Source organism: Pan troglodytes, chromosome 15, assembly GCF_028858775.2.
Source record: "Pan troglodytes isolate AG18354 chromosome 15, NHGRI_mPanTro3-v2.0_pri, whole genome shotgun sequence".
NCBI classification, from domain to species: Eukaryota; Metazoa; Chordata; class Mammalia; order Primates; family Hominidae; genus Pan; species Pan troglodytes.
In genome coordinates this window covers 86819451-86844524 of record NC_072413.2, presented here as the reverse complement: position 1 = coordinate 86844524, position 25074 = coordinate 86819451, and the positions used below count along the sequence as shown (strand labels likewise).

Below are 25074 nucleotides of genomic sequence, written 5' to 3'. Positions count from 1 at the left end.
TTAAATATTAAAGAGTTACACATTTTTTATATTAGGCTAAGCAAAATATAGAAAAGAAAATCCACTCTTCCTTCCCTGCAATATGAATAAATACTTCCGAAGTCGAAGTCAAATAGGAACTTTTTTTTTTTTTTTTTTTTTTTTTTTTTTTTTTTAAGACAGGCTCTCACCCTGTCTCCCAGGCTGGAATGTAGTGGTGCAGCCTCAACCTCCAGAGTTCAGGTGATCCTTCCACCTCCCACCTCAGGTCTCAGGTTCCAGAGTAGCTAGGACTACAGGTGTGTACTACCACACCCAGCTTTGTTTGTTTGTTTGTTTGTTTGCAGAGATGGGATCTCGCTTTGTTGCCCTGGCTGGTCTTGAACTCCTGGCCTCAAGTGATCCTCCTGCTTTGGCCTCCTAAAGTGCTGAGTTTACAGGTGTGAGCCACTGCACCAAGGCTAGGAATATCTTTTTAAAATTTTTATTCCATAAGAATCCACTTTTTCAAAAAGATAGAAAAATGTTAATTTCTAAAATATAATTCTTAAGAAACAATGGTATGAATTTTTGATATTTACAGCTCTAAAATAAAATCTACTCAGACTTATTCAATTTTAAATTTTATCAGTGTTTGAGAAAATTAATCTTCCTGAGTTCTCTTCTGTCCTAACAAAAATGACCTTGAAAATCACATATCACGGCTTGATTAAACATCAGACTGTTTTCAAAGAACTGCTCCTGGCAATGTGAACAATTCTTGAGATTTTAATGAAAACAGCAGAAGGAGCTTTGGCTTTAAAAAAATAATAATTTTTTTTTTACTTTGGAAACAAGCCAAGTATGTTTTACAGCCCTAAAATCCTCTGCCTGTTTTAAAAAAACAAACCAAAAAAAAGTTTAAAACTAATCAGTGATTAAAATAAAATGAATAACAAAGCACACACAGTAATCCCAAACTACCCCTTAAAACTAAATAAAAATATAAATTTGCCTTATCAGATATGTTTACTTATTAACAAATGGGAGGGTCACACAGTTTAAAAAAATAGTTTATGTAAATTTATTTAAATATTTATGTACTAGAAGTACCATAATATCAATAAAAATAAGAATTGATGCTTTTGGAACTTTGTTTTTTAAGGGAAAAGCATAGATTCTCCCAAACCAAATGAATAATCATATCAATTTTTCCCTTTTTATCTGTGAAACACAATCCCATCTCACTCACCAACTGAGTTAGTCTATAGGACATTACTCCTGAGGCAGATACTTGCCAGCAAACATCAGGAAAATATTGACTCACTCATTCCATCCACTGTGACACTAGTTCAGTTTTAGTTATAAAAATGAACATATGAAGGGGTTAAAACTCTGCTGACTGAGCAAAGCATGTTTAAATTATTCTGTTACTCTTAATACAGAATGCAAGGCCAGTAGTTTAAAGCATGTAAGAAACAATTTTAGGTTATTATTAGAATAAGGCTATGAAAGGAACAGTCTGTCTGACCTGATTTAGACATCATAAGACTCAGTAACTATGGACACTCTGCCTACTCTATGAAAATGAAAACTTATGCACAAGATACTGAATTGTTATTGTATATAGCCTCATTCCTTTTGAAGTTGTAACAGTGTGCAAAAATAAGAAATTCCAAAAGTGGAAATAGTAAGGCCAAAAGAATCTAGTCAGCCTTGTTCCCTTTTGTATCATTATCCAGTGAATAATTAAGTCTATACAAACAGAACAGGAAAATAATGCCAAATACAGATTTTTCAGGAGTCCTTGTGCTAGTTTAAAGCTCTTAAATGCCATTTATAGTTTTAAAACCATTTCTACAATGCAAATTATTGATGTTTTAAATTTTAATCAAAACCTTCCAAATTTCCTGAGAACAAAATCCACAGTATTTATAACTTTGATCCTTCTTGAATGACTTGTACCCATATTATGCAAAAAAAAAAATAGTTTTGCCCCATCGATCAGTTTGTAAATCAAGATTATGAACATTCAAAAGACAAATGTCAGCCTTTTAAAGAACACAGTGCCACATTTTAACCTATTTACAGTGTGTTTAATACTACACAAGCCTCCATAAGAGTACTTTGTAAATTGCTTTTTATTCTAAAAGGTTTGCTAATTACACATATGGACCCCTAATAAGGTTCAAGTCTTTTATTTACCTAAAAAAACCGCTGTTAACATTCCATCTCACTTGGTAGGGCAAACACCTGGCAACATTTAAGCTCTCTGATTTATAACTCTGCACAACTTCTCTCCTTAGTCCCAGACTCACTGGCAACTCTCCTGGACTAAAAGTATCACTGGCCAGGTGTCCCCCTCCTCTCTCCCAGGGTTTCCTCCCAATTCATTCTCTTGTGTTTTATCCAGTTAGCAAGGCTCTAGCTGCCTCCTATCCTTATCCAAATTGATTTGGTCGATGTGACTGTCTGGCCAGTGTCCCTTCCTTCCTCCATCACTGTGGCAGCCTCCTCCCTCTTAGAGCCACCAGGTCAGTTAAAACCAAGACCTTCCCAAGCACAGTCCACTCTTGACTCAAGATATGCCATCCCATCCATCACAGTCTTTCAGACATTTGTCATTCCGCTGACTCTCCCACTCCCTTTCTAAGCCCTTGGTTCCCCTCACCTCCTTCTTTATTTTTCATATCCTTCTAATCCATCTTGGTCATTTCCATTTAAGCTCCAAGTCCCAATGAGTAGACTGCATTATTAGTTCTACAAGGCTATCAATATACACAAAAGTATTGAAAATATAATCATTTATTTACATAAGAAGGCACAGAATGTCTGACAGATATGGCTAATTTTATAAACCCACAGGAAGATATGCAGCAAATTTTCTAATCTATAGCAACAACTAAGCAATAGCATTAAAGAATTCTCTAAACTAAAGGTTGCAGCTAAACCTTTCTTTACCTGATGCACTGGCAATTCAGGATCTGGTTCCTGGAAAGCATTAAGAAGGCAGTAAACAGTTTTAAGAAATACAGTTTCTAAAATAAAAAGTCTTAAGGACCAACCAAGTATTTGTATTTGTAGGTGAACTCTAACTCATTCAATAAAAATCAAAAAAATTAACTTTAGTCTTCCTACAGAAGTGTTCTCAAGAGTTGTGTAAAATGAATATACATTGAAGAATGCTAAATTTTCAATGATCAGAAAATTCTAATTAATCTAACCTCATTCAAAGTGCAAAGAGAAGATAACTACTTGTTTAATGAACACACAATATATCAGAAATTGAGAATAATTCCATAACTATACCAAGGAAATAGTTCCTTTTATTCAAAAATAAGTTCACGGTGGTTAAAACATTCAGACTTTAATCACTTAAGGAGAAGAAGGAAAATCCACATAATACAAACCCTTCAGATAAACTCAGCATCTGGGTTTTTCTGTACAAATTAAATAGAAACCCACTGGTTAAAAAAATCAGACTTATAACAAATTTATTTATAAAACATCTACACTTACATGTCTGTCTAGTCAGCAATGTCTGTTGAGCACTCAATCTGTTTTACTGGGGAAAGTACTAAGAAACAAAAAAAGGAAAAAAGATCCTTGCTTTCTACAGCTCTAAATCCAAAAAGAACACCTCAAATATTTTTTAAGAATATATTCTTGGTACAAGCAATGTGCAAACCATATGGTCACCATGCAAGGACAGGCAATTTATTTAACATGACGCATGGTAGGAACATGAGAAGAAAAGGTTAAGTTAGGCTAGAAAATGAGGGCCCCAAAGGATGGAAGTTACAGAAGATGTGGCAATCAACTGAACCGAAAACAAAACAGCAACTAGAGAACACATAGCAATTGGAGGTTTTCAACTCCAGTGCACCTACCAAGGATGTGGAAAAAGTATAGATTTCCTAAATACAGTCCAAACTTAAGGAAACACACCAATCCAGGGAATGACATGCCAGATGAAAGAAGTAACACATTCTATTCTTTCTTTCTTCTGTTTACTTGTATACAGATCTCTATAGCCCATTATCTCATTTGAGTCTCATAACAACCATCTGAGGAAAGCAGGTAAGTATTATTATCTACTTTACAGATAAGGAAACAAATTCAGAGATGTTAAGTAATTTGTTTAAGGTCACACAAACGGTTGAGGGAATCAAATGCTCCTTCTTGCCAGTGCCTCTTGGAGATTAAAAAAAAAAGAGTTGGACATAGTAAGGCAGGAATGAAAGGTAAAGTTTAGGAGAGATACAAGATAAATCCAATATATTATAGAAAACTGGGGGAGAAAGTTTACTAGAGGTGATTGTAGACAATGCTTGAAAAGGAAAAAACAGCTAAAGGAGACAGAAGCCACTGATACTGGATGCTGTGATTTGCCAAGGGCAGGTAGATTCCTCCAGTGACACAAAATGAAACCACCAGTTCAGCCTCAGAGGATTTCTGCTCACTGAGGAAAGTCTCCGTGATCTCTCTGTCTTGTTCCTCTGCCCTTCAGGGATACATTTAGGGCTGATCATGTGGATGAAGAGTGTGTAGGGAAATTACAGGAAATCATCTATGTGCAGGTCAGAGGAGAAAATGAGAGGCCTAATGAGTAGGGAGGTTCAGAGACAGGTGAAGGATTGCATTGATGGAAAATGGAGACCAGGCCTAAGTGGGTATGAGGCCAAGAACACATTAATTCCACAACATTCTAGAGGGGGAGGCACCTAAATTACAATACAATGTGTCAAATACTATACTCACATTGTGGTCAAATTATAGATGACTTAGGTGAACAAAAGAAAAGCAGAAGACATGGAAGATAAGAGAGTCAGAGAAGGGGGAGATTATTCTGGAAATTATTGAGTGCCAATGATTTATGAACTATATTCAACATCCTTTCACCATCCATTTCACCGGACATCTTCCTCACAAATGCTTTCAGATTCCCAGCAATCATTTAAGAAAAATATAGATGATAGAATCCTGCATGCAAATATCTGTAGGTATACAGACAACAGCAGCTAACATTTTTTATCACTTACCACATGTTCATGAGCCTTATAACAACCCTCTGAGTTATAGGTATACTATCATCACCATTTACAGATGAGAACACTCAGAGCAAGATGTTACAGGACCTGTGAGCCCCCAAATTGGGGCTTAGCCCAGGAGGGTTCTTGGCTCTGCCAAGGAAATAATTCCAGGGTGAGTCAGTGGTATTAGACAGCAATCCTTTATTGGCTGGTACTGCTCCTTGCAGAGGAGGGCTAACTCATAGGCAGTGTAGCCAGAATCAGCAACTATGGGCTCTTGGCAACTGTATTTATACTCATGAAAACCCACTTTCAATTACATGCAAATTAAGGGGTGGGCCAATGCAAATTAGGGAACAAGTTATTTAGAACTTTCTAGGAAAGCGGCAGTAACTTATAGGTTGTTGCCATGGAAAGAGGTGGTAACTTCTGGGTCATTGCCATGGCACTTTTAAACTGTCATGGCAGCTGGTGGGAGGGTGTTCTACTGATGAGCAGTGAGGGCAGCGAGGGGTCGCTTTCCTTGCCATCTGCTGGTTTCTTTACTTTATCCTGTCTAGACTAGATCCTGTTTTGGTCAGCCGTGTTGTGACCAGAAAACAAGTCCTGTTGGTCTCTTACCTCAAAGGTATAGAGGCAGTATTTGAACCCAGACACTCTGGGCCCAGAGCAGGACTCTGCTGAGTATGTGGGATGACAGCAAGGATGGAACACAGACTACCATAGGATGTGGAGAGACCAAGGACAGGCATGGCTTTGTGGAGATCCATCAGGAGCAGGACTATGAAGGAAGAGTTGGAATGTTTTAATTAGGAGATAGGGGAAAACTCTTTTTTAAAAATCACTGAGCTTTTCCTCTTTGGGTCGCTCTCAGTTGTAGTTCTGCGATTTAAATTAATCCACCCGTGCAGCTTCACTTAGTCTAGCAAACTATTTCTACAGGTATCGGCGCAGTTAAGCAGAAAGCTCCAGGCTTTGCCCAAGAGTCAGAAGACGTGGGCTAGGCTTGATCCTCAGGGAGCCACTTAGCTGCATGACCTTGAACAAGTCATATAATCTACATTACCTTCTCAAATTAAAGCAATAGTACCTACCTCATAGGAGAATCTTAAGGACTAATAATAAAACCTTGCATTTTTAAGAAAACTTCACAACTTTTAGAGTTCTTTCACATATATTATCATACTTATTCAAGTATAAGCTTAACAGAAGCACCAAACCATCTATTACTCCCCCTTTCAGAACTCAGAACTGACTCCCAGTGATGGAAGATCAAATTAAAACTTCCTCTGAATCTCCCTCAAAGTGGGTAACAGGACATGGAAAGTAGAGTGCCACTTCCTAGAACCAGAAAATATCCATTAGCATCAACTTCAAGTCACATCTGTTTGCTTCCTTCCTTCCACCCTAGGGTTCAGCATTTTCTTAGCTTGTTTCTGTTACTTTAGGGAATTAAATCTCCAGATAATTCTGAATGCAACTTTCTGATTACCATCAATACTTATGCTGGCTAATGAGTCTCCTCAGCTTAAACTGCCGAGTCATTGTTCAAAATTTAGTAATAAAAGAAGGGGGAAAAAGTTTAAGAGAATAGAGGAATTGATGGATTTCAGAAGGTTAGAGAGATCTAGTGACCACGCAGCCAAGTGGGAGTGTAATCTGTGTAATTCAGCAGGAATACAAATTCATAAAATGACCTGCCCCACAGCGTGTAGAATCAAAGGATTAAGTCTGGCTAAGTCTCCATGGCCCCAAAGAGGAAACCAATTAGATAATCACACGATATGTTCTTTGGCTTGGATCACCAGATCACTGTCTCAACCAACTACTAACATACAGCTCATTGGGGAGCCCTGGTTTCATGTCTTTCATCTAAGCCAGTCATTTTCAGCCATTTCTCCTCCTTCAAACCATTTACAATAATAACCCCCTCCTCTCTGTAACATCTCTCATTATAAGCAGAGATTGGGGCAAAACGAGAATGTAAGTTAGAAAAAAGTCTTTCTCCCATTCTGATACACAGCTAATGGGTCCCACCCTCAGAATCACCGATTTTAATAATCTGAAAATCTACCAGACACCTACCCCATTAATGAAAGCATATTGTCTTTTAAAAATCCCACTGCCTGAAAAACCTTCACGTTTTATTAACTGTTTAATTATAATGGAGCTAAAAATCAGGACTGGTTTTAAAGCCATGAATCTGACATATGGAACACAAAGAACAGTAAACAGATTAAGCAACTAATCAGGATGATCAACATGAGCTGCAGAAGCAAACATTCTCTCTAGGTCACAGTGCTGTACGGAGAGGACTGTTTCGCATTTCCTCTTTTTATATCTTACAACTTTTAACCACTTTTTCAGTCACGATTTAAAGAACACTTTGAAAAAGATAATGCTTCTCTATGAATTGGTTATTCCTATTATATTTAATCAAAAAGGGAAATTATAATAAGTTAATCAGTTATCTTTCTTTCTTTATTCTTAACAGATCTGAACTTTAATACTCTTCATGCTTACAGACCCTGGCTGGCCTCTGTCCCTCACCATTCTGTGTCTAGAAAAAGCAGTTGAGAACCCATATTCTTCAAGAACCCTTCCCCATTACCAAACACCGTATTATTATATTTAATCTACCCTTCAGTTCTTTTGTAGCCAAATTAAAATGTATTACTCTGAAGAAACATGCTGTTGCATAGTACATCATACCTCTCTGGCTAGCCTGACTATCAAAAATAAAATCCAGAAATCCTAATAGAAAATACAAGGCAATAATTAAAGACTTTTGATGATTCTACACCAAAATAGTATCCCTTAAAGGCGAAATAAATGCATATAAATAGTCTTAGAGGTGGCCTTCATCTCAATAAGCTAATGTATCAGGACCAAAATGTTATCTTTTTGAAGCTCCCTGGACCAGCTTATAAAAAGATTAACAAATAACAAATCATTTTTGAGAGGTTTTTCTCATCTGGGAGAAAAATAAGCAAAACCAAAAGTGAAAAATGACATTATTAAAAACAAAAACTATCTTTTGTAATGGGGAGGGGAAAACGTAAGAGCAAAAATGAATCCATTTGGCACTAAGAAGAAATATTTTAATTTCTGGGCTCCTCTATGTGTCCAGGAGTTTCAAACTCACTCCATACTATAATCAGTTTGGTGGCACAGAACAGTAATTCAAATAGTTATAGAGGAAAAGTACTCTCAAATGTCAAAACCTCAGTAAATGCCCATGAGGCTAAAGGGACATGAAGGTGAACCAGCTAACTGCGGAGCAGAGGACCATCTGCTCCCGCTCTGGTCACATTTCTGTTAGCTTTTCATAGATTGTGAATCTCTCCATCATTTAACTTCCTCCACCGAAACAAAGAAAGCACTGTAAGAGATAGCAATGATGATCATTACTATTAGAAACACTCTCCTGGAGGAACCTAGGAAGAATTTTAAAAATTGATTTTTAAAAACTGACCCTCAAAACAAGAATTAAGAATGCCCATAATGAAATTATATTTATTTGAAAAAGTAAGTGTACATTTAAGAACATATGGTGCTGAGAATTAAGGATGGGGCAGGGGAAGACAAAGATCATCAAGCAACTACGACGACCTTCATAGAGAGGAAGCTGACAAATATGAACAACTCCATCAAAACACACACATGAACATGATCGACGCACTCATTCAGCAAATACATATCAAAAGCCCCTGTGTGCCTGACTCTGCATCAGGTGCTTGGGATACCACACAAACCTGCCATCATGGAGTCATGTTCTAAGGAAAGATAATTTTCAAGCTTGTAATCAAAGGAACTTCCTTAAGCTTCCTTCCTAAAGCTCTTCTTTAATTGCATCAACACTCTAACATAAATATTAATTTTTTTAATGAAGAAAAAGGCAGGATTTCTTCAAGCTTGGGAAAAATCATTCTGGGAAATATTTCCAACATGAAATAACAACTGGGTGCAAAATACAGAAACTGGTGTTACGAAAAACATAGAGTAATAACAGCACAGTGTTCAAAGTTAGGTCAAAGAATGACTAACATGAGTAAGCCCTGTAAACTTTTCAATAGCCCTACCTAGTAACAAAACCTAACTCTGGTAAGATGACATCAAGTTAAACGTCTATTCCTGGTAAAATGCTACTCATTATTCTGGCAATATATACAGTTCAACCATAATAAACTACCTCAACAAAACAAAACAAACAAATAAAACAAATAAAAATTATTAGAAAGGAAAAGAATATCAAATTTCCTCCAGATCTGGTACTGATTCTCTTAGACCTACTCTGATATATATTGGAGCTGAACATATCAACCCTTGCTCATAAAAATAAAACAATAACTTTTTTTGAAACTTCTATTCAGGTCTGGTCACAAGCTTTTCGGATAAGGGATACACAATCTGTAGTAAGCACTCAATGAAAGGTCATTGAGATGAATACATATCAAGTCCTGATATCTCAATTTATAGGTGCAATACTGAATGTCACTATGAACTCAAGATTAGAGGGTCTTAACTATTAATAAAAATACTGCTGCTTTGCCTACATTTCCCGATGTACCAACATCTTCCCAGGATAACAGTGAAGATATCTGACCCTTTCCCTGGGTCAAAAAAAAAAAGGAATCCGGTGGTCAAATAAGTTTCAGAACTATTTAATTATTTGGATTAATCAAAAATAGGCAAAATTAGTTTCCTTTTCTTCAAAACTACTCAGAGCCTTTAGGGTGCATCCTGAATCTCCAAGAAGGAACATACATTTCCCAAATGTACTTAATGAGGAAACTTGTTCTCACTGAACAGCTCTTGGGACTACTGTTTCGTGGAACACAGAATGAAAACTACCGTAACTCAATGGAAAAATTAAAATGGCACATAAAGTTCCTGCAAACCATTGTGCCTAGAACAATGTCTGGCACATCAAAGGTTCTTTTTTTTTGAGACAGAGTCTCTCTCTGTCGCCCAGGCTGTGGAGTGTGGAGTGCAGTGGTGCGATCTCCGCTCACTGCAAGCTCCGCCTTCCGGGTTCACGCCATTCTCCTACCTCGGCCTCCCGAGTAACTGGGACTACAGGCGCCCGCCAACACGCCCGGCTAATTTTTTCTATTTTTAGTAGAGAGGGGGTTTCACCGTGTTAGCCAGGATGGTCTCAATCTCCTGACCTCGTGATCCGCCCGCCTCGGCCTCCCAAAGCGCTGGGTTTACAGGCATAAGCCACCGTGCCCGGCCACATCAAAGGTTCTTAACAAGCTTCTGTTGTACCAACGTAAAGGGTCAATATTTTGTCACAATTCCCAAACATATTTGATTGTGTATTTTTTTAAGCAATATCTATGAGATTACTATGCCAAAAAACACATTTGGGGGCTGGGCGCGGTGGCTCATGCCTGTAATCCCAACACTTTGGGAGGCCGAGGCAGACGGATCACGAGGTCAGGAGTTCGAGACCACCCTGGCTAACACGGTGAAATCCCGTCTCTACTAAAAATACAAAAAAATTAGCCAGGCGTGGTGGCACGTAACTGTAGTCCCAGCTACTCGGGAGTCTGAGGCAGGAGAATCGCTTGAACCTGGGAGGCGGAGGTTGCAGACAGCCGAGATCGCGCCGTGCCACTGCACTCCAGCCTGGGCGACAGAGCGAGACTCCGTCTCAAAAAAAATTAAAAAAAATTAAAAAAAATTTAAAAAAACCTTGGAAAAATGCTTGTCTACAGAAATATAGTCCTATTAATTAATGTGAACTAACAACAGAACCTAGCTTTGTATTACCACTAACGTAGGCTGTTCTAAGAGAGATGTACTATCTGAAAGACAAAATGTTCATCTCAGCAGGTTATCATCCATCATCCATTTGCTGGGAGCTAAGGCAGAGCCTAGTAACAGCATTCACACTCAGGCCTCCGCTTTTGTAACTCCCTTCAATTTTCCATTTTTTCTAACATCTCCAAGGCAACACCACTAGAGGAAAAGCTAGGGAACTAGAACTACGTAGGTATATTCTGCACTTACTAAAAGCACTGACAAACTGCCGCAGCGCTACTTCTGTTCTCCCATTTTCTCCTTTTTTGCCTATTCCAGGAGCCACCTGCCCACCAGAATTGTACCGCTCACGTACATTGTATACCACCTTTTCCACTCGCTATACACATTACTCTAGTTTAAGTTCTCTTTTCATCAATGCCATCATTCCTTCTTGTAAGGAGCCTTTCTTTCCCATTTCTCCCTCCTACAATTAGAGCTCCCCTTGCCTAGGTAATTTTTTAAATAATGAATGTATCTTTCTCCCTCCTAGATTCTCATTCTTCTAATTTGCATATTTGCCTCAAGCTAAACTCATGGCCTCCTTCACTCTTGGACAACAGTCTAAAGATGAGGTGGGAGGATCACATGTTCGATCCAAAAGGAAGAAGGCAGCTATGTTAACAGGAGGTGGAGAGTCACAGATCTTTGTTTATGCATATTTTTTTTAGAAATTAACAACGCACACGCCGAGAGCTTAAAGCCCATCAATATGCAAGTATAAACGAATTATCAAAGTTCCTCGTCAAGTAAAGTTCAGGGCTCTCACTCTGGGACACGTATAGGGGAGGGGAGGCTGAAGATTGTGAGGAGGGGGCGGTCATGGCACAGAACTTGCTATCCCCGTGGACGTGGCGGACAGCGGACCCGCTAGTCACAGCTCCACAAGGTCTCGCTCCGGGCGCCTCCGAGGGCCGAACGGTCAGCCCCGCCTCGGGCCTTCCTCCCCGGCCTCCCCACCCGGGGCTGGGATATGCCCCAGACCCCGCAGCCTCAGCGTCAGGATGCACAGGCTGACGGGAGCTGGCCGGTACCTGGTCATAAGGGGACTTCTCCAGCATCTGCGTGCATAGATCGGCGCAGAGCTGGAACTTCCTGCGCCTAAAATAGCTCCAGGCCAGGAGCAGCGGCTCCATCTCCGAGCTCATGGCTGCCGGTGCTGCCAGCGAAGGCCCAGCGCTCCAGGAGAGAGGTGGGCGTGGAGTGAAGAACTGGCGGCGTCCGACTCTGCCCGGCAACCCGCGACGGCTGGGGCCTTGTCCGAGAGGTGCCCGCAGCGCGCCTGAGAACAGGAAAAAGAAAAACAACCGCAAGCAGAACTCGGCTACGGGGCTTGCCTAAACTTGGTTGGAAAAAGATGTCTACTTTTAAAGGCTACAGGTTTCATTGATTTTGAAAAGAAGGCACCGCGGCTAAACAAAAAGGTAGTGAGTTAGACACCTGCCCCTGGGGTCCCCCACCCTCCCAGGAGGCGCAGCTGCCTAGCAACCGAATGCTCTGCCTGCCCTGCAGGTCCGGAAGAGTCCCTGGAGTTGATGTCTGTCTGGTGTCTGTCCTACTTCTTCCATTCGCTCGTTTCCATCCCTTTCGCTTTACCTTCCGATTCTAGAAACACAAACAAGTAAACAGCTTCCACAGTACCATCCACCCATCAAGACCTAAAGCCCTAAATCCTGAAATTGTCCGCTGTTTCTCGAGGTCCTTCCCACCGAATCTCAACATCTGAACTGCAAGTGGCTTGCTTTTACTCATTTTGCAGATGAGAAACTGAGATAGACTCAGAGAAGAGAAATTATTAAAATTGCATTGAGTTAGGGAGCTGGAACTGCAATCTGGTTGACTACAAGTTGCTAATACATTTGTTAATTCGACTCACATGGTGATTCCGGATTGTAAATTGGTGACAGTTTTACCAAACTAGATAATGTGTGCAAAAAAAAAAAAATAATAATAATAATTTTTAAAAGCTTTGTGAAACATCGTCTCCTGGCACTTGCTGTTTGGCAAGGGTTTACTTGTGCAGAGTGATTTCTTCAAACACAGTTCTGACTTTTCTCTAGAAATTTGCACAGATGACAAATATGCTTAAAATGGCAATGGTTATGAAAAGAGAGGTGTGACCGGCTAAATCCAGGTAGGCTTTTCTCAAACCACTGGGGTCTGAGAAAACATTAGACATTCTATTTAATCCACATATTTATATTTTTCATAGGTATTAAAATGAAACTTATGCTTCTAAACTAAGAAATTTATTGTTACCTTTTATTCTCTACTAAGCAGTCTTTCTTGAATTGTTGTATTTTGGAAGTCAGTAATTATCAGGATTGTCATTGTTACAGTTAAGTGTATTGTCATTAGTCTATTTGTGTTCTCCTGGAACTGCCGGTAGGAATGTAATCTCCCTAAAGGTCCTAATGAAGCAGCCCATGGTTTCTGAGTGTCAAATTTTTAAGAACGCACATGCCGACAATTGACAATTGGGCTCAATATTTCACAGCGTCTTCTTGTTTTCTGGTACACTGTAAGCAGATTACTATGTAAGTGATTTTCAACCCTACTAGAGAAAGTGAAGCGCAGAGAAACCCTTTAAAAGGGTCAGTTTCACAAATGATGCTAGATCTCAGTTCATAGATCCTTATCTTTTACTCTCTAGCATATAGTCAGATGTTCTAAATAAACTTTTTTAAAGAATAGTTTTCGATTTACAGAAAAGTCACAAAAATAGTAGACAGTTCCCATATACCCAGTTTCTCTATTGTGTGAGATGTTGACATTTGTTTTAGTGTAAGATGATACATTTGTTACAACTAAGGAATCAACAATGGTACATTCCTATTAAATAAACTCCACAGTTTATTTGGATTTCAGTAGTTTTCCCTTAATATTATTTCTCTATTCCAGGATCTCACTTAGGGTACCACATAACATTTAGTTATCATGTCTCCTTTACCTCCTCTGACACTGTGGCAGTTTTTTAGACATTCCTTGTTTATGATGACCTTGACAGTGTTGAAAAGTGCTGGTCAAGTATTTTGTAGAATATCTGAGAAGTTCTTAAAATAGAGATGTCCCAATTCCAGCCCTAGAAATATTGACTTAAATTGTTTGAGGTAGGACTGGGGCATCGGTTTTGTTTTTTTAAGTGTCTCAGGTGATTCTGATGGGTAGCCAGGATTAATCACCCACTACATTGAGTTCTAGTCATGTATCTATTGAGATTATTGCCAACTTCCTACAGAGAAACACTATTTACATAAGTGGGGAAATAAACATGCCAATAAACATATAAATAAATGTGGAACAAATGAGGCATTAAAATATTTTACTAGCATATAATGTATGTTAACTTCTTTCAGAAGGCTGTTTTTTTCCTCTCACAAAAGTCAAATGAATGAGGAAAATTGTAGGATATTTAGCAAATTACAGGATGTTAAACATGTCCAAATGTAGCATAAAATGTGTCTTTAAAAGGATATAAAAATATGTTATTTTTAATATCATGTAAATATGTTTATGGTTCATTGATTTTATGAATTTATAGACAGACTTACATTTTTTAATAATATCTAACTGATAAAGCAGAAACCATTTTTTAAAGATATGCTAGTAATAGGAAGAATAGACAATGTAACAATTCCTGGTGAAGGGAATAGATAAGAGTTACTAGGACCATTTTCCTCCTAGAGAAAGTGAAGCACAGAGAAACAAGCCCTTTAAAAGGGTTAGTTTCACAATCGATGCTAGATCTCAGTTCATAGATCCTTATCTTTTACTCTGTAGCAACTAGGTATTTCTTTAGGTTAATCAGTCTTAAATCAAATACCTAAGGTAATTTAACTTTAAATGCCAAAGTTTAAATTTTCTTAAATGTTAAATTGGAATTATTCTGCACATTTAACCCAAAAGAAAAACAAAAGGCATAAAATGAGATATTTTCTTGGTCAACAAGTATTTGCCCGGGCTCTGTGCTTGGTGGTAAGAATGCAGAGATCAACAAGATAGATCTCCTGGCCGGAGAGTACTTACACACAAAGAGTAATTAGCACGAAGAGCACTGGACTTAAGGTTAGATTTAGCAGCCGTGTTTTCTCAGGCAAATTAGGAATCAGTTTAGGATGATGATTAAGAAGTGGGCTCTGAGGCCGGGCATGGTGGCTCAGGCCTATAATCTCAGCACTTTGGGAGGCCAAAGGCAAGGAGGATCACTTGAGCCTTGAGCCCAGGAAGTCAAGGCTGCAGTGAGCCATGAGCATGCCATTGCACTCCAGCCTGGCAGCAGAGCAAGACCCTGTCACTAAAAAAAAAAATAATAAAAAAAAATAAAATAAAATAAAATAAAATTGGGCTCTGGGGCCAGATGTTTTGTATTTGAAACCTGACTTTTTCATGCCCTTGGCAAAGTTGTGGGGACTTTGTGGAAGGGACTTACTGGCCTGTGCCTCAGATTTTTTATCCATAATGTAACATGTATTTGCTGTATTATTTAAGAATTTTCAATTCTGCCCTAAAGAATAGGAAAAACAAATGGGATAGATGAAACTTATCTGTAAGTATATGTTACATCAATTCATGTTAAGTACAGATAATAAGTAAATCATTAACCCATGAAACATGTTAAACATAGAATAGATATTTACTTCTTAGACATACGTTAAAAGGACAAAACAAACAAGAGTGTTACTTGTAAACAGAGATGGAAAGCAAAATAAACCTTAAATATTCATAAAGCATGGATCAGTCTTGTTGCCTCAAATTGACCACCCATTGGTATCATCCATTCTAACCCACTTGTTTTGTGCTTAAAATGTATACTGCTGCTCATCAGGTCATTGCTGAGCTATAGGTGTAGCTCATACTTACCTCTATCTTTTTATTATTTTTATTGTTTGGGGACAGGATCTTGCTCTGTCGTCCAGGCTGGAGTGCAGTGGCACAATCATGACTCATTGCCTGCTCACTGCAGCCTCAACCTCCAGGTCTCAGGTGATCCTCCCACCTCATCCTCCCGGCTAGTTGGGACTACAAGCACGCACCATCATGCCCAGCTAATTTTTTTTTTTAATTTTTTGTAGAGACGTGGTCTCGCCATGTTGCCCAGGCTGTTCTTGAACTCCTGGACTCAAGTACTCTGCCTGCTTCAATCTTCCAAAGTGTTGGAATTACAGGTGTGAGCCACAGCACTCAGCAACCTCGGTCTTTTTGATAGAGCAAACATAGACTGGCACCATGAACTTTCCATCTCTGAACATTCTTACCTACACTCTGGTTCTTGTAACCATGCCATCTTTGGAGAAGGCAGATGAGGCAGAGAGAGAGAGGCAGAACATGTGAACATTGAGTGACCCACAGTAGTGTGGTCCTTTCACCTGCCTGATCTAAATGTGTTCACCTACTGAATCTCTTTCCCCTTGCTTCCCACTTTTTTCTAAAACAATTCAGTCTCCATAGTGACTGTCAAAAATTGCCAGTGCTGACTATCTTGCAAGTTGTCATGGCAGGATATTGGAAAAAGTTTTCAATTAGCAATAACCTAGGATAAACCTCATTGGCTACCATATTTCCACTGTACAAAGCTAAGACTGTGTGTTTTAAATTGGTTTAACAAACTAATTTATTTGACCATCTTAATCTGGCCTTTGAGCCAGATTATAATGATAGTGATAATGATAGTGAATATTTTATGGGATGACTGTGGAGATCACATCAATTTAATTCAAGTAAGGCACAATTACATTGTCTTTCAAAGAACATAGAAACACGTTGGCAGGGAATCAGTAATGTATGCAACCAGGTAGCTCCTCTATTTTCAGTCAGACTGAAATAGGAATTAAAAGAAATTAAAGAATGTGTAAGCAAAAACTCAGTTGTATGTAAGAAAACCCAATTCCCCCTGAAGAAGAGAAAGAGCTGGAGTCCTTTAAAATTAACTGCCTGTTTTTCTGTGGCTAGTGGACCTTATCTCTCCCTTTCCCAGTCATTGTGAAGACTGTTTCTCTAGCTGTGCAGCTGCAAGGTCACTAGACAGATAATGTCAAGTCGTAAAACATGTTGTTCCTTGAAAAGTAAGAAATAATGTAATGCATGTCTTAATTGAATAACTGTCTTTGTTTCTCGCTTCTGTAACATGCTTCTCCCTGCATAGATCTCCCCCCGCCCCAAAAAATACTTAAAAGGTAGCTTGACTCTCTGTTTGAGGCTCAGTCCTTTTGATGTTAATCCGACTGGGTCGGTGCACCTAAATAATTAAATAATTCCTCCTTAACCCCTCGATCTCTCTGATTCCTTAATTACCCCACAGCAAGACAATGTTTATTACATGCTAGAGATAGAACAGTTTGAGGAATTACCAAAGAGATAGGAAGTTGTTCTCATTTTCCCAGTTCCTTGAGGAAGTTCTTGGAGGAAGTTTCTTGAGGAATTCCTTAAGAAAGTGCTTGATGTATATCTATTGATACTGATATTTATGCCAAAAATTCTTTTAAATACTATGAGATGCCAGAGAAATAGGGTGAAATGTGCATGTAAACAAATAAGTTAAATAAAGGGTGATAGGAGCCATGATGGAAACCTGTGAGAGAATGCGGTTATGGACGTAGGCACAGGACTGAGTGATTCTACCTGTGTGTGGGGTTCATAAACAGCTCTGCAGTCAGCCGCTGAGGAAAAGTTTCCCAACAGCATGCAATCCTGTGGACAGAAAAGGAGGGGTGGAAAAAAAAGAAGACACAAAGATTCACTGAAGCCAGATCATCAAGAATATGGAACACCATGCAGGGAAGTTTGGGTTTTAGCACATAATCAGTGAAAAGCCACCAGAGAAGTTTTACCAGTGAAACGAAACAACTTGATTGACTAAAAGTGAAGGCAAGGAGACTGGTTAGGATACTATTGCAATAGTCATGATGTGAGTTGCTGGGAGTAATGGGGATGGACAGAAGAGACCAAAACATGTTCAAGAAATAGAATCAACAGGACTTGGACACCGATTGAATATGGGGAGGGCATTTGGCTAAGGAAAGAAAAGAAGCCAGGATAACTCCCAGCTCTCTGGGTTGTGCATGTATGGATAGGGGAGCCAGTCACCAAGATGAGAGTGAAGGAGACAGAAAAGGTTGGAAAAAAACAGAGATTAAATTCATTTTGGGATATAATGATTTTAAGTGTCTCTGGGACAGCCAGATGGAGATATTCTGTTAGTAACTAGAGTTAGAAGCCAGTCAGAAACAATGGAGCAAGGTCAGGGATGGAGATTAAATTTCAGACTCATATTATTATACATCTGCTCATGGAAAGCAATAAAGAGGATGAAATCATCCCACAGAGAATTTGTAGAATGAGAAGAGAGCCAAAGACAGAAACCCTGCAGATTCCCAACATTGAGGGGCAGGTAATGAAAAGAGGAAAAATAAAATCTACTGAGAAGGAGTGGCCAGAGATGTAAGAGGAAAACCAAGTGGGTGTGGCATCATGAAGCCAAAGTACAGACAGAATTTCAAAAAGAAGAGGCAGTTCAACCATGTTCACTTCTGAGAATTCATGGAAACGAAAAGCTTTAAAAAAGTCACTGATTTGGCCATTAGGTATCTATTTGCAATATTTGTCAGAGTCATTTCAGGGAGTCAAGAGTGAATAGGAACAGAAACCTGAGTGCAATAGGCTGAGACAGAAACAGACCTGAAGAAAGAGACATGCGAATGCAGCTTATTCTTTCAAGGGACAATTACTCATGCAAATGATTTTAAAATACTTGCAAAGCCACATGCATGTGCTTGAATTCATAGAAATTTTCTACTTTTTGGACATTTTACCATGTAATAGATGCTCTCTGTAAAGCTTTTTAAGATTATCAAGTTCTATAACAGGCAGTTACATAAACCACTGATTCTGGGGTAGAGATTATTCCCTAAAGTGAATGTAGTCTGAAGTAACTTGTTTACCGTATTTTTGGTCAGGAAGAAGTGACACTTTTATACTCTTGGGCTCCATATGAAAAAGTGAACTCATTATTACATGAAAGTCCTCAGAATCAAAATGGTGTCATTTGTGTTAAAAATGAACAAAATCGGCCAGGCGCGGTGGCTCACGCCTGTAATCCCAGCACTTTGGGAGGCCGAGGTGGGCGGATCACAAGGTCAGGAGATCGAGACCATCCTGGCTAACACGGTGAAACCCCGTCTCTACTAAAAATGCAAAAAAAATTAGCCAGGTGTGGTGGAGGGCGCCTGTAGTCCCAGCTACTCAGGAGGCTGAGGCAGGAGAAAGGCTTGAACCCGGGAGGCAGAGCTTGCAGTGAGCCGAGATTGCGCCACTGCACTCCAGCCTGGGTGACAGAGCGAGACTCCGTCTCAAAAAAAAAAAAAAAAAAGGAACAAAATCCTGACAAATAGAACTGAGGAAGGCTATGAAGAGAGGGTTCTCCTGCGTGAGTGCTTTGTAACAAAAACTATCACAAAAGACTACAAAAAGCACAACATTGCACAAACATCATCACAACCTTACACAAGAAATACTTCTGTGAGGACATCTGCCAGCCAACCTTGACTGATGCCACGCTTGTTACAGATCCTTGTTATGATCCTTTGAAGGAGAATCACTTCAAAACAATTCTGTAATCCTCTTTATTTTTCCTTTTAAAACCTTTATCTTCCTTTACCTCCCTTAATATGCATATAGTTTACTATGGCACACATATTCCCATTGCAATGTCCTATTCCTGAATAAATATCATTTTCTTTTAGAGAACATCTAAAAGAGGTTGGCAACACTCACTTGTCATTTAAAAAGCCATAGAATGGCCAGGTGCGTGCCTGTAGTCCCAGATATTTGGGAGGCTGAGGTGGGAGGATTGCTTGAGCCCAGGAATTTGAGGCCAGTCTCAGCAACATAGTAAGACTCTGTCTCCAAAAAATAATAATAAATAATAAATTAAATTTAAAAACTAAAAGAATTTTAAGGCCATGGAATGAAAAATTCTCAGAAATATATAGCCAAATGTTTTTTGATATTACTTACATGAAGTAGTAATAAATGATATAAAAATGGCTACCATTTATTTATTTATTTATTTTAATTTTTATTTATTTATTTTGAGACAGTCTTGCTCTGTTGTCCAGTCTGGAGTGCAATGGCGTGATCTCAGCCCACTGCAACCTCTACCTCCGAGGTTCAAGCTATTCTTCTGTCTCAGCCTCCCAAGTAGCTGGGATTACAGGCACCTGCCACCACGCCCGGTTAATTTTTGTATTTTTAGTAGAGACGAGGTTTCACCATGTTGGCCATGCTGGTTTCAAACTCCTGACCTCAGGTGGTCCACCCGCCTCAGCCTTCCAAAGTGCTGGGATTACAGGAAGAAACCACCGTGTCTGGCCCATTTATTTAGCTCTTAGTCTGGGTAGGTTAGACACAATACTAGGTTCCACACGTGCTCTTAAATCTTCCTATTAACTCTGCAAGCTAGGTATTATTACTATCCCCATTTTACAGATGAAAGGACAACAACTTAGGTTTAGTTACTTGCAAAAAGTCTTCCAGCTAGTGAGTAGCGCAACCAGAATTTGAACTCATGATTAGTCAAAATCCTGCACCCTCAACCAACTGTACACTTGACTTCTCACTACTCCATCTGAACTTCATATAGTGTCTTCCCATATGCTGTCTAACATCTGCAGTGTCCTTATCTCCTCTCCACATGCCTTTTTTTCTTATTGGTGTAGATAGATTCAGGCCAAATTCCCACTCTACTGTGAACCTTACGGATGCTCCAAGGGCCTGTCTGCAAGATATCATTAATACTCTTACTATAAAACTAGGCCAGGAGCGGTGGCTCACATCTTTGGGCGTAATCCCAGCACTTTGGGAGGCTGAGGCAGGCAGATCACTTGAGCTCAGGAGTTCGAGACCAGCCTGGCCAATATGGCAAAACCCTATCTCCACAAAAAGCATAAAAATTAGCCGGGTTTGGTGGCACACGCCTGTAGTCCTAGCTACTCAGGAGGCTGAGGCAGGAGCATCTCTTGAACCCTGGAGGTAGAGGTTGCAGTGAGCTGAGATCATGCCGCTGCATTCCAGCCCAGGCAACAGAGCAAGACTCCATCTCAAATAAATAAATAAATAAAAATAAATAAATAAAACTTATTGTGCTACATTGTAATATCTGATTCTCCAAGTAGACTTTAATGTATTCATTCAGCAAATGGCACGTGACAATAATCATTTTATAGACGTTTGTTGAATGAATAGTTGAATGAAGTTCAATACATACTATACTTTTATACTAAGTGCAAAATTGACAGTTATATTTTAAATAAATATTGTAATGTTTGAATGTGTACTTTGGCATCTATTTAAATGCATAGGGAACCAATTTTAGCCATTTAAAAACATGGTGCTGTATAACATTTTTTATTAAAATGCCAAAGCCGTTGAAGATTAGTCTTTGTAAGTGCAGTTAACCTTAAAAATTTTGAAAATTCTTTTTTTTTTTTTTTCAAACAGGGTCTCACTCTGTTGCCCAGGCTGGAGTGCAATGGCACAATCTCTGCTCACTGCAATCTCTGCCTCCCAGGCTCAAGTGATCCTCCCACCTCAGCCTCCCAAATAGCTGGGACTACAGGCACCGGACCACCATGCCCGGCTAATTTTTGTAGAGATGAGGTTTTGCCATGTTGCCCAGGCTGGTCTCGAACTCCTGGGCTCAGGTGATCTACCCACCGTGGCCTCCTAAACTGCTGGGATTACAAGCATGAGTCACCGCGCCCAGCCAGATAGTTTTCTTTCTAGAAAATTTTGTTATATAGGAAATCTCTTGTTTTTAAAAATATTTATTTTGTATTCTGTAATTTATTGGACACTTTGATTCAGTAACTTAGAATACTACCTTCACCCTCTACTAATTCTAGTATATACTGAATCCTATTTCTGCCTTGTCTCTTCAGTGCCATTGGTATGAAGGTTAATATTTATAACCATACAACACAATTTTAATTTCTGTAGCTTTGTTTTCAAATCTTCACTTTTTTTAAGTCTTAAGCCTATGTGAGCCTTTATTCATAGAAAAACTATTTTATGCCATAAAGTAGTCACAATCCAATATTACTGGCATTTCAAATACTTGAACAAAAACTTTTATTTATGTGGTGAGAAATACACACTTAATAATACTCTGCTGCTACTATAGTAACCTCCAAATCAAAAAAGCACTATAAAACTAGCAATCTCCCTGAAAATATGTAAAATGCTTCTCAATTTTTGTTCATGATTTGCATTACATTAATCTCAAATTACTGACCAATTGCCAAGATCTATTTTCTGCTAGAGCTCTCCAGTGATGTCATTACCTGTTATTTTGGCAAAGGTCTTAAAGTGAAAATAAAATTATTAAACATCTCCTTTGATTCTAAATTTTCTTGTTTCACAGAAAACTTCACAGTCAGAATTTCACAGGCGATTAGACATTCACTAAGGTGATCTATCCAGGTGTTTTTAGGAATATTTATCAATTCCCTCTGATTCATATCATATAAGACAGGCTAAAGAGTTTTAAACTAAGCATATAAAGAGAGCTGATTACACTGAATTGCTTTTTCTATCAAGCTTCTTGTACTCTGAAAATCAGGTTTTGAAGTCTGAAAATAAGTTAATTTTCAACAATTGAAGTAGGCTGAGAACTCCGTTGGTATAAATTCTATTTATGTGACAGCCACCTCTGGCGCCGTTTTATCCTGATGTGATTGAACGTGATATGAAAGAGTGCCTTATTCCTATTCAGTGGCAAAGAGCCATGGCTGATTCTTTTAAAATACTTTTTAAAAAGAAAAGTAGACCTAGACTTTCTTTAGCTGAAACAATGACATTTTAATCAAAATAAAATCTACTTCCCATGTAGCATTTATATGTAAAACAGTTAAAGACCTTTAACTTTTATTTTTATTTTTTATTTCTTTTCGAGACAGGGTCTTACTCTGTCACCTAGGCTGGAGTACAGTGGTGAGATTATGGCTCACTGTGGCCTCTACCTCCCAGGCTCAGTTAATCCTCCTGCCTTAAGTAGCTGGGGATACAGGCATGCACTACCATGCCCAGCTAATTTTTCTATTTTTTTTTTTAATAGATAGGGTCTTACTCTGGTGCCCAGGCTGGTCTTGTATTCCTGGGCTCAAGCAGTTCTCCCAACTCGGCCTCCTAATGTGCTGGGATTGTAGGTGTCAGCCACCAAGCCCAGCCAACCTTTAACTTTTATTGGGAATCCTGATATAAGTATTTTAAAATATAAAACTTCTTATTTGAAAAGATGTAATATAGAGGCCGGGTGCGGTGGCTCACATCTGTAATCCTAGCACTTTGGGAGGCTGAGTCAGGCGGATCACTTGTGGTCAGGAGTTTGAAACCAGCCTGGCCAATATGGTGAAACCCTGTCTCTACTAAAAATACAAAAATTAGCCAGGCTTGGTGGCGCGTGCCTGTAATCCCACCTACTTGGGAGGCTGAGTCAGGAGAATCACTTGAACCTGGGAGGCAGAGTTTGCAATGAGCCGAGGTTGCACCACTGCACTCCAGCCTGGGCAAAAGAGCGAGACACTGTCTCAAAAAGAGAAAAGAAAAGGAAAATGCAATATACAATATATTCTTACATCCCTGCCTTTTATTCTGATCTGCCACAAAGACATTTATATACATATGTAAGAGGAGGACAATGAGTTAGAAAATTTCTTTGATTTGGCTACAGTACTGCTCTTTTTTAGAAAAATTAAGTTCCAAAATGCTTTACCAACACCATCCAAACTCCCTACCAAGCTATCTAAAGGTCCTACATTTGTAGCTACTGGCTACTTCACCAACCATATCTTACCTCCTCAGCCTTGCTCATTCCACTTAAGTGACACTGCCTTCTTGCTGGTCCTTGAGTGGGTTTAGCAGGGTATTCACATTTGCTATTCGCTGACAGCTACACTCTTCCCCCAGGTATGCACCTGCCTCACTCTGCCAGTTCATAAAGGTCCCCACTGAAGTGTGTCACTTCATTAAAGAGGTCCTCCCTCCAAACCATCTGCATCTCATTTCCTTCCATATTTTTTCGTCAAAGCACCTACTACCCCAGACAAAGATCGTGTCCTTGACCAAACTGTAATCAGGCTCCTTTGAGTCCTTTTCTAGATTTGGCCTCAAACTTGGGCTTCTGTGTCCAATTCTTGCAGAGCCCAGTTTTACTGAGAATTACGCTATGTCAGTCAAGAAGAATCCTTCACCCTCAGTAGCTGATCACCCTTGATATCTGATCAAATTCCTCATCTCCCACTGTCCCCCAGGGGATGGCTGATCACCCTAGCCTGTTAAGTCAGTTCAGCAAGAGTTCCCCCTCCCTTGATGTCTCCTCTTAGTGATTCCTGTCCACCGACCACTCACCTCCCAACCCCCTGCAACCTGTTTCCTTGGCTATAAATCTCCACTTGCTTTTGCTATATTTGGAGTTGAGCCCAGTTCTATACTGTCTCTTTTCCCCGATTGTAATAGCTCCTGAATGAAAATCAGTTTTGCTGCTTTAACTACTGTCAGGCTCTGGTTCTCTTTAATATCACCAGACATATTTTAGAAGTATGATTTTATAGTGGGCCCTCCATAAGTGTGAGTTCCACATCTGTAGCTTCAAGCAACCATAGATTGAAAATATTTAAGGCCGTTCACAGTGGCTCATGCCTGTAATCCTAGCACTTTGGGAGGCTGAGGCAGGTGAATTGCTTGAGCCCAGGAGTTTGACACCAACCTAGACAACATAGAGAAACCCCATCTTCTACAAAAAAAAATACAAAAAATTAGCTAGGCATGGTGGTGTGCACCTGTAGTCCCAAGCTAGGAGAGATACAGAGCAAGACCTTGTCAAGAAAGAGAGAAAGAGAGAAAGAGAGAAAGAGGGAAAGAGGGAAAGAGAGAGGGAGGGAGGGAGAGAGGAAGGAAGGAAGGAAGGAAGGAGAGAAAGAAAGAGAGAAAGAAAGAAAGAGAAAGAAAGAAGACAAGAGAAAAGAAAAGAAAAGAAAGGAAAAGAAAAGAAAGGTGCAGTGGCTCACACCTGTAATCCCAGCACTTTGGGAGGCCAAGGCGGCCAGATCACGAGGTCAGGAAATCGAGACCATCCTAGCCAACACAGTGAAACCCCGTCTCTACTAAAAATACAAAAAATTAGTCAGGTGCAATGGCAGGCTCTTGTAATCCCAGCTCTGCCTCAGGAGACTGAGGCAGGAGAATCGCTTGAATCCTGGTGGCAGAGGTTGCAGTAAGCTGA

At 39.4% G+C, this 25074-nt stretch overlaps 1 protein-coding gene and 1 non-coding gene across 12 annotated transcripts in view; both read right to left on the bottom strand.

Moving 5' to 3' along the window:
- The window catches only part of TTC8 (tetratricopeptide repeat domain 8), a 53594-nt gene extending 41322 nt beyond the window's left edge, over positions 1 to 12272 (bottom strand). For 4 of the 11 annotated variants that reach the window (XR_010150826.1, XR_010150828.1, XR_010150827.1 and 1 more), the window contains exon 1: positions 11834 to 12036. Coding sequence is in view for 5 of the 11 variants with exons in the window: in XM_016925799.3 (XP_016781288.1) it covers positions 2920 to 2949; positions 11834 to 11947 (144 nt within the window). In the remaining 6 variants the exon portion in view is untranslated. 11 annotated transcript variants of the gene reach the window in all.
- A 3966-nt stretch (positions 12273 to 16238) lies between these two features.
- Positions 16239 to 16374, bottom strand: LOC112205525 (U4 spliceosomal RNA). Its single transcript, XR_002939464.1, has one exon. It is a non-coding gene; the product is annotated as a U4 spliceosomal RNA (small nuclear RNA).
- Between the last annotated feature and the right edge of the window lie 8700 nt (positions 16375 to 25074).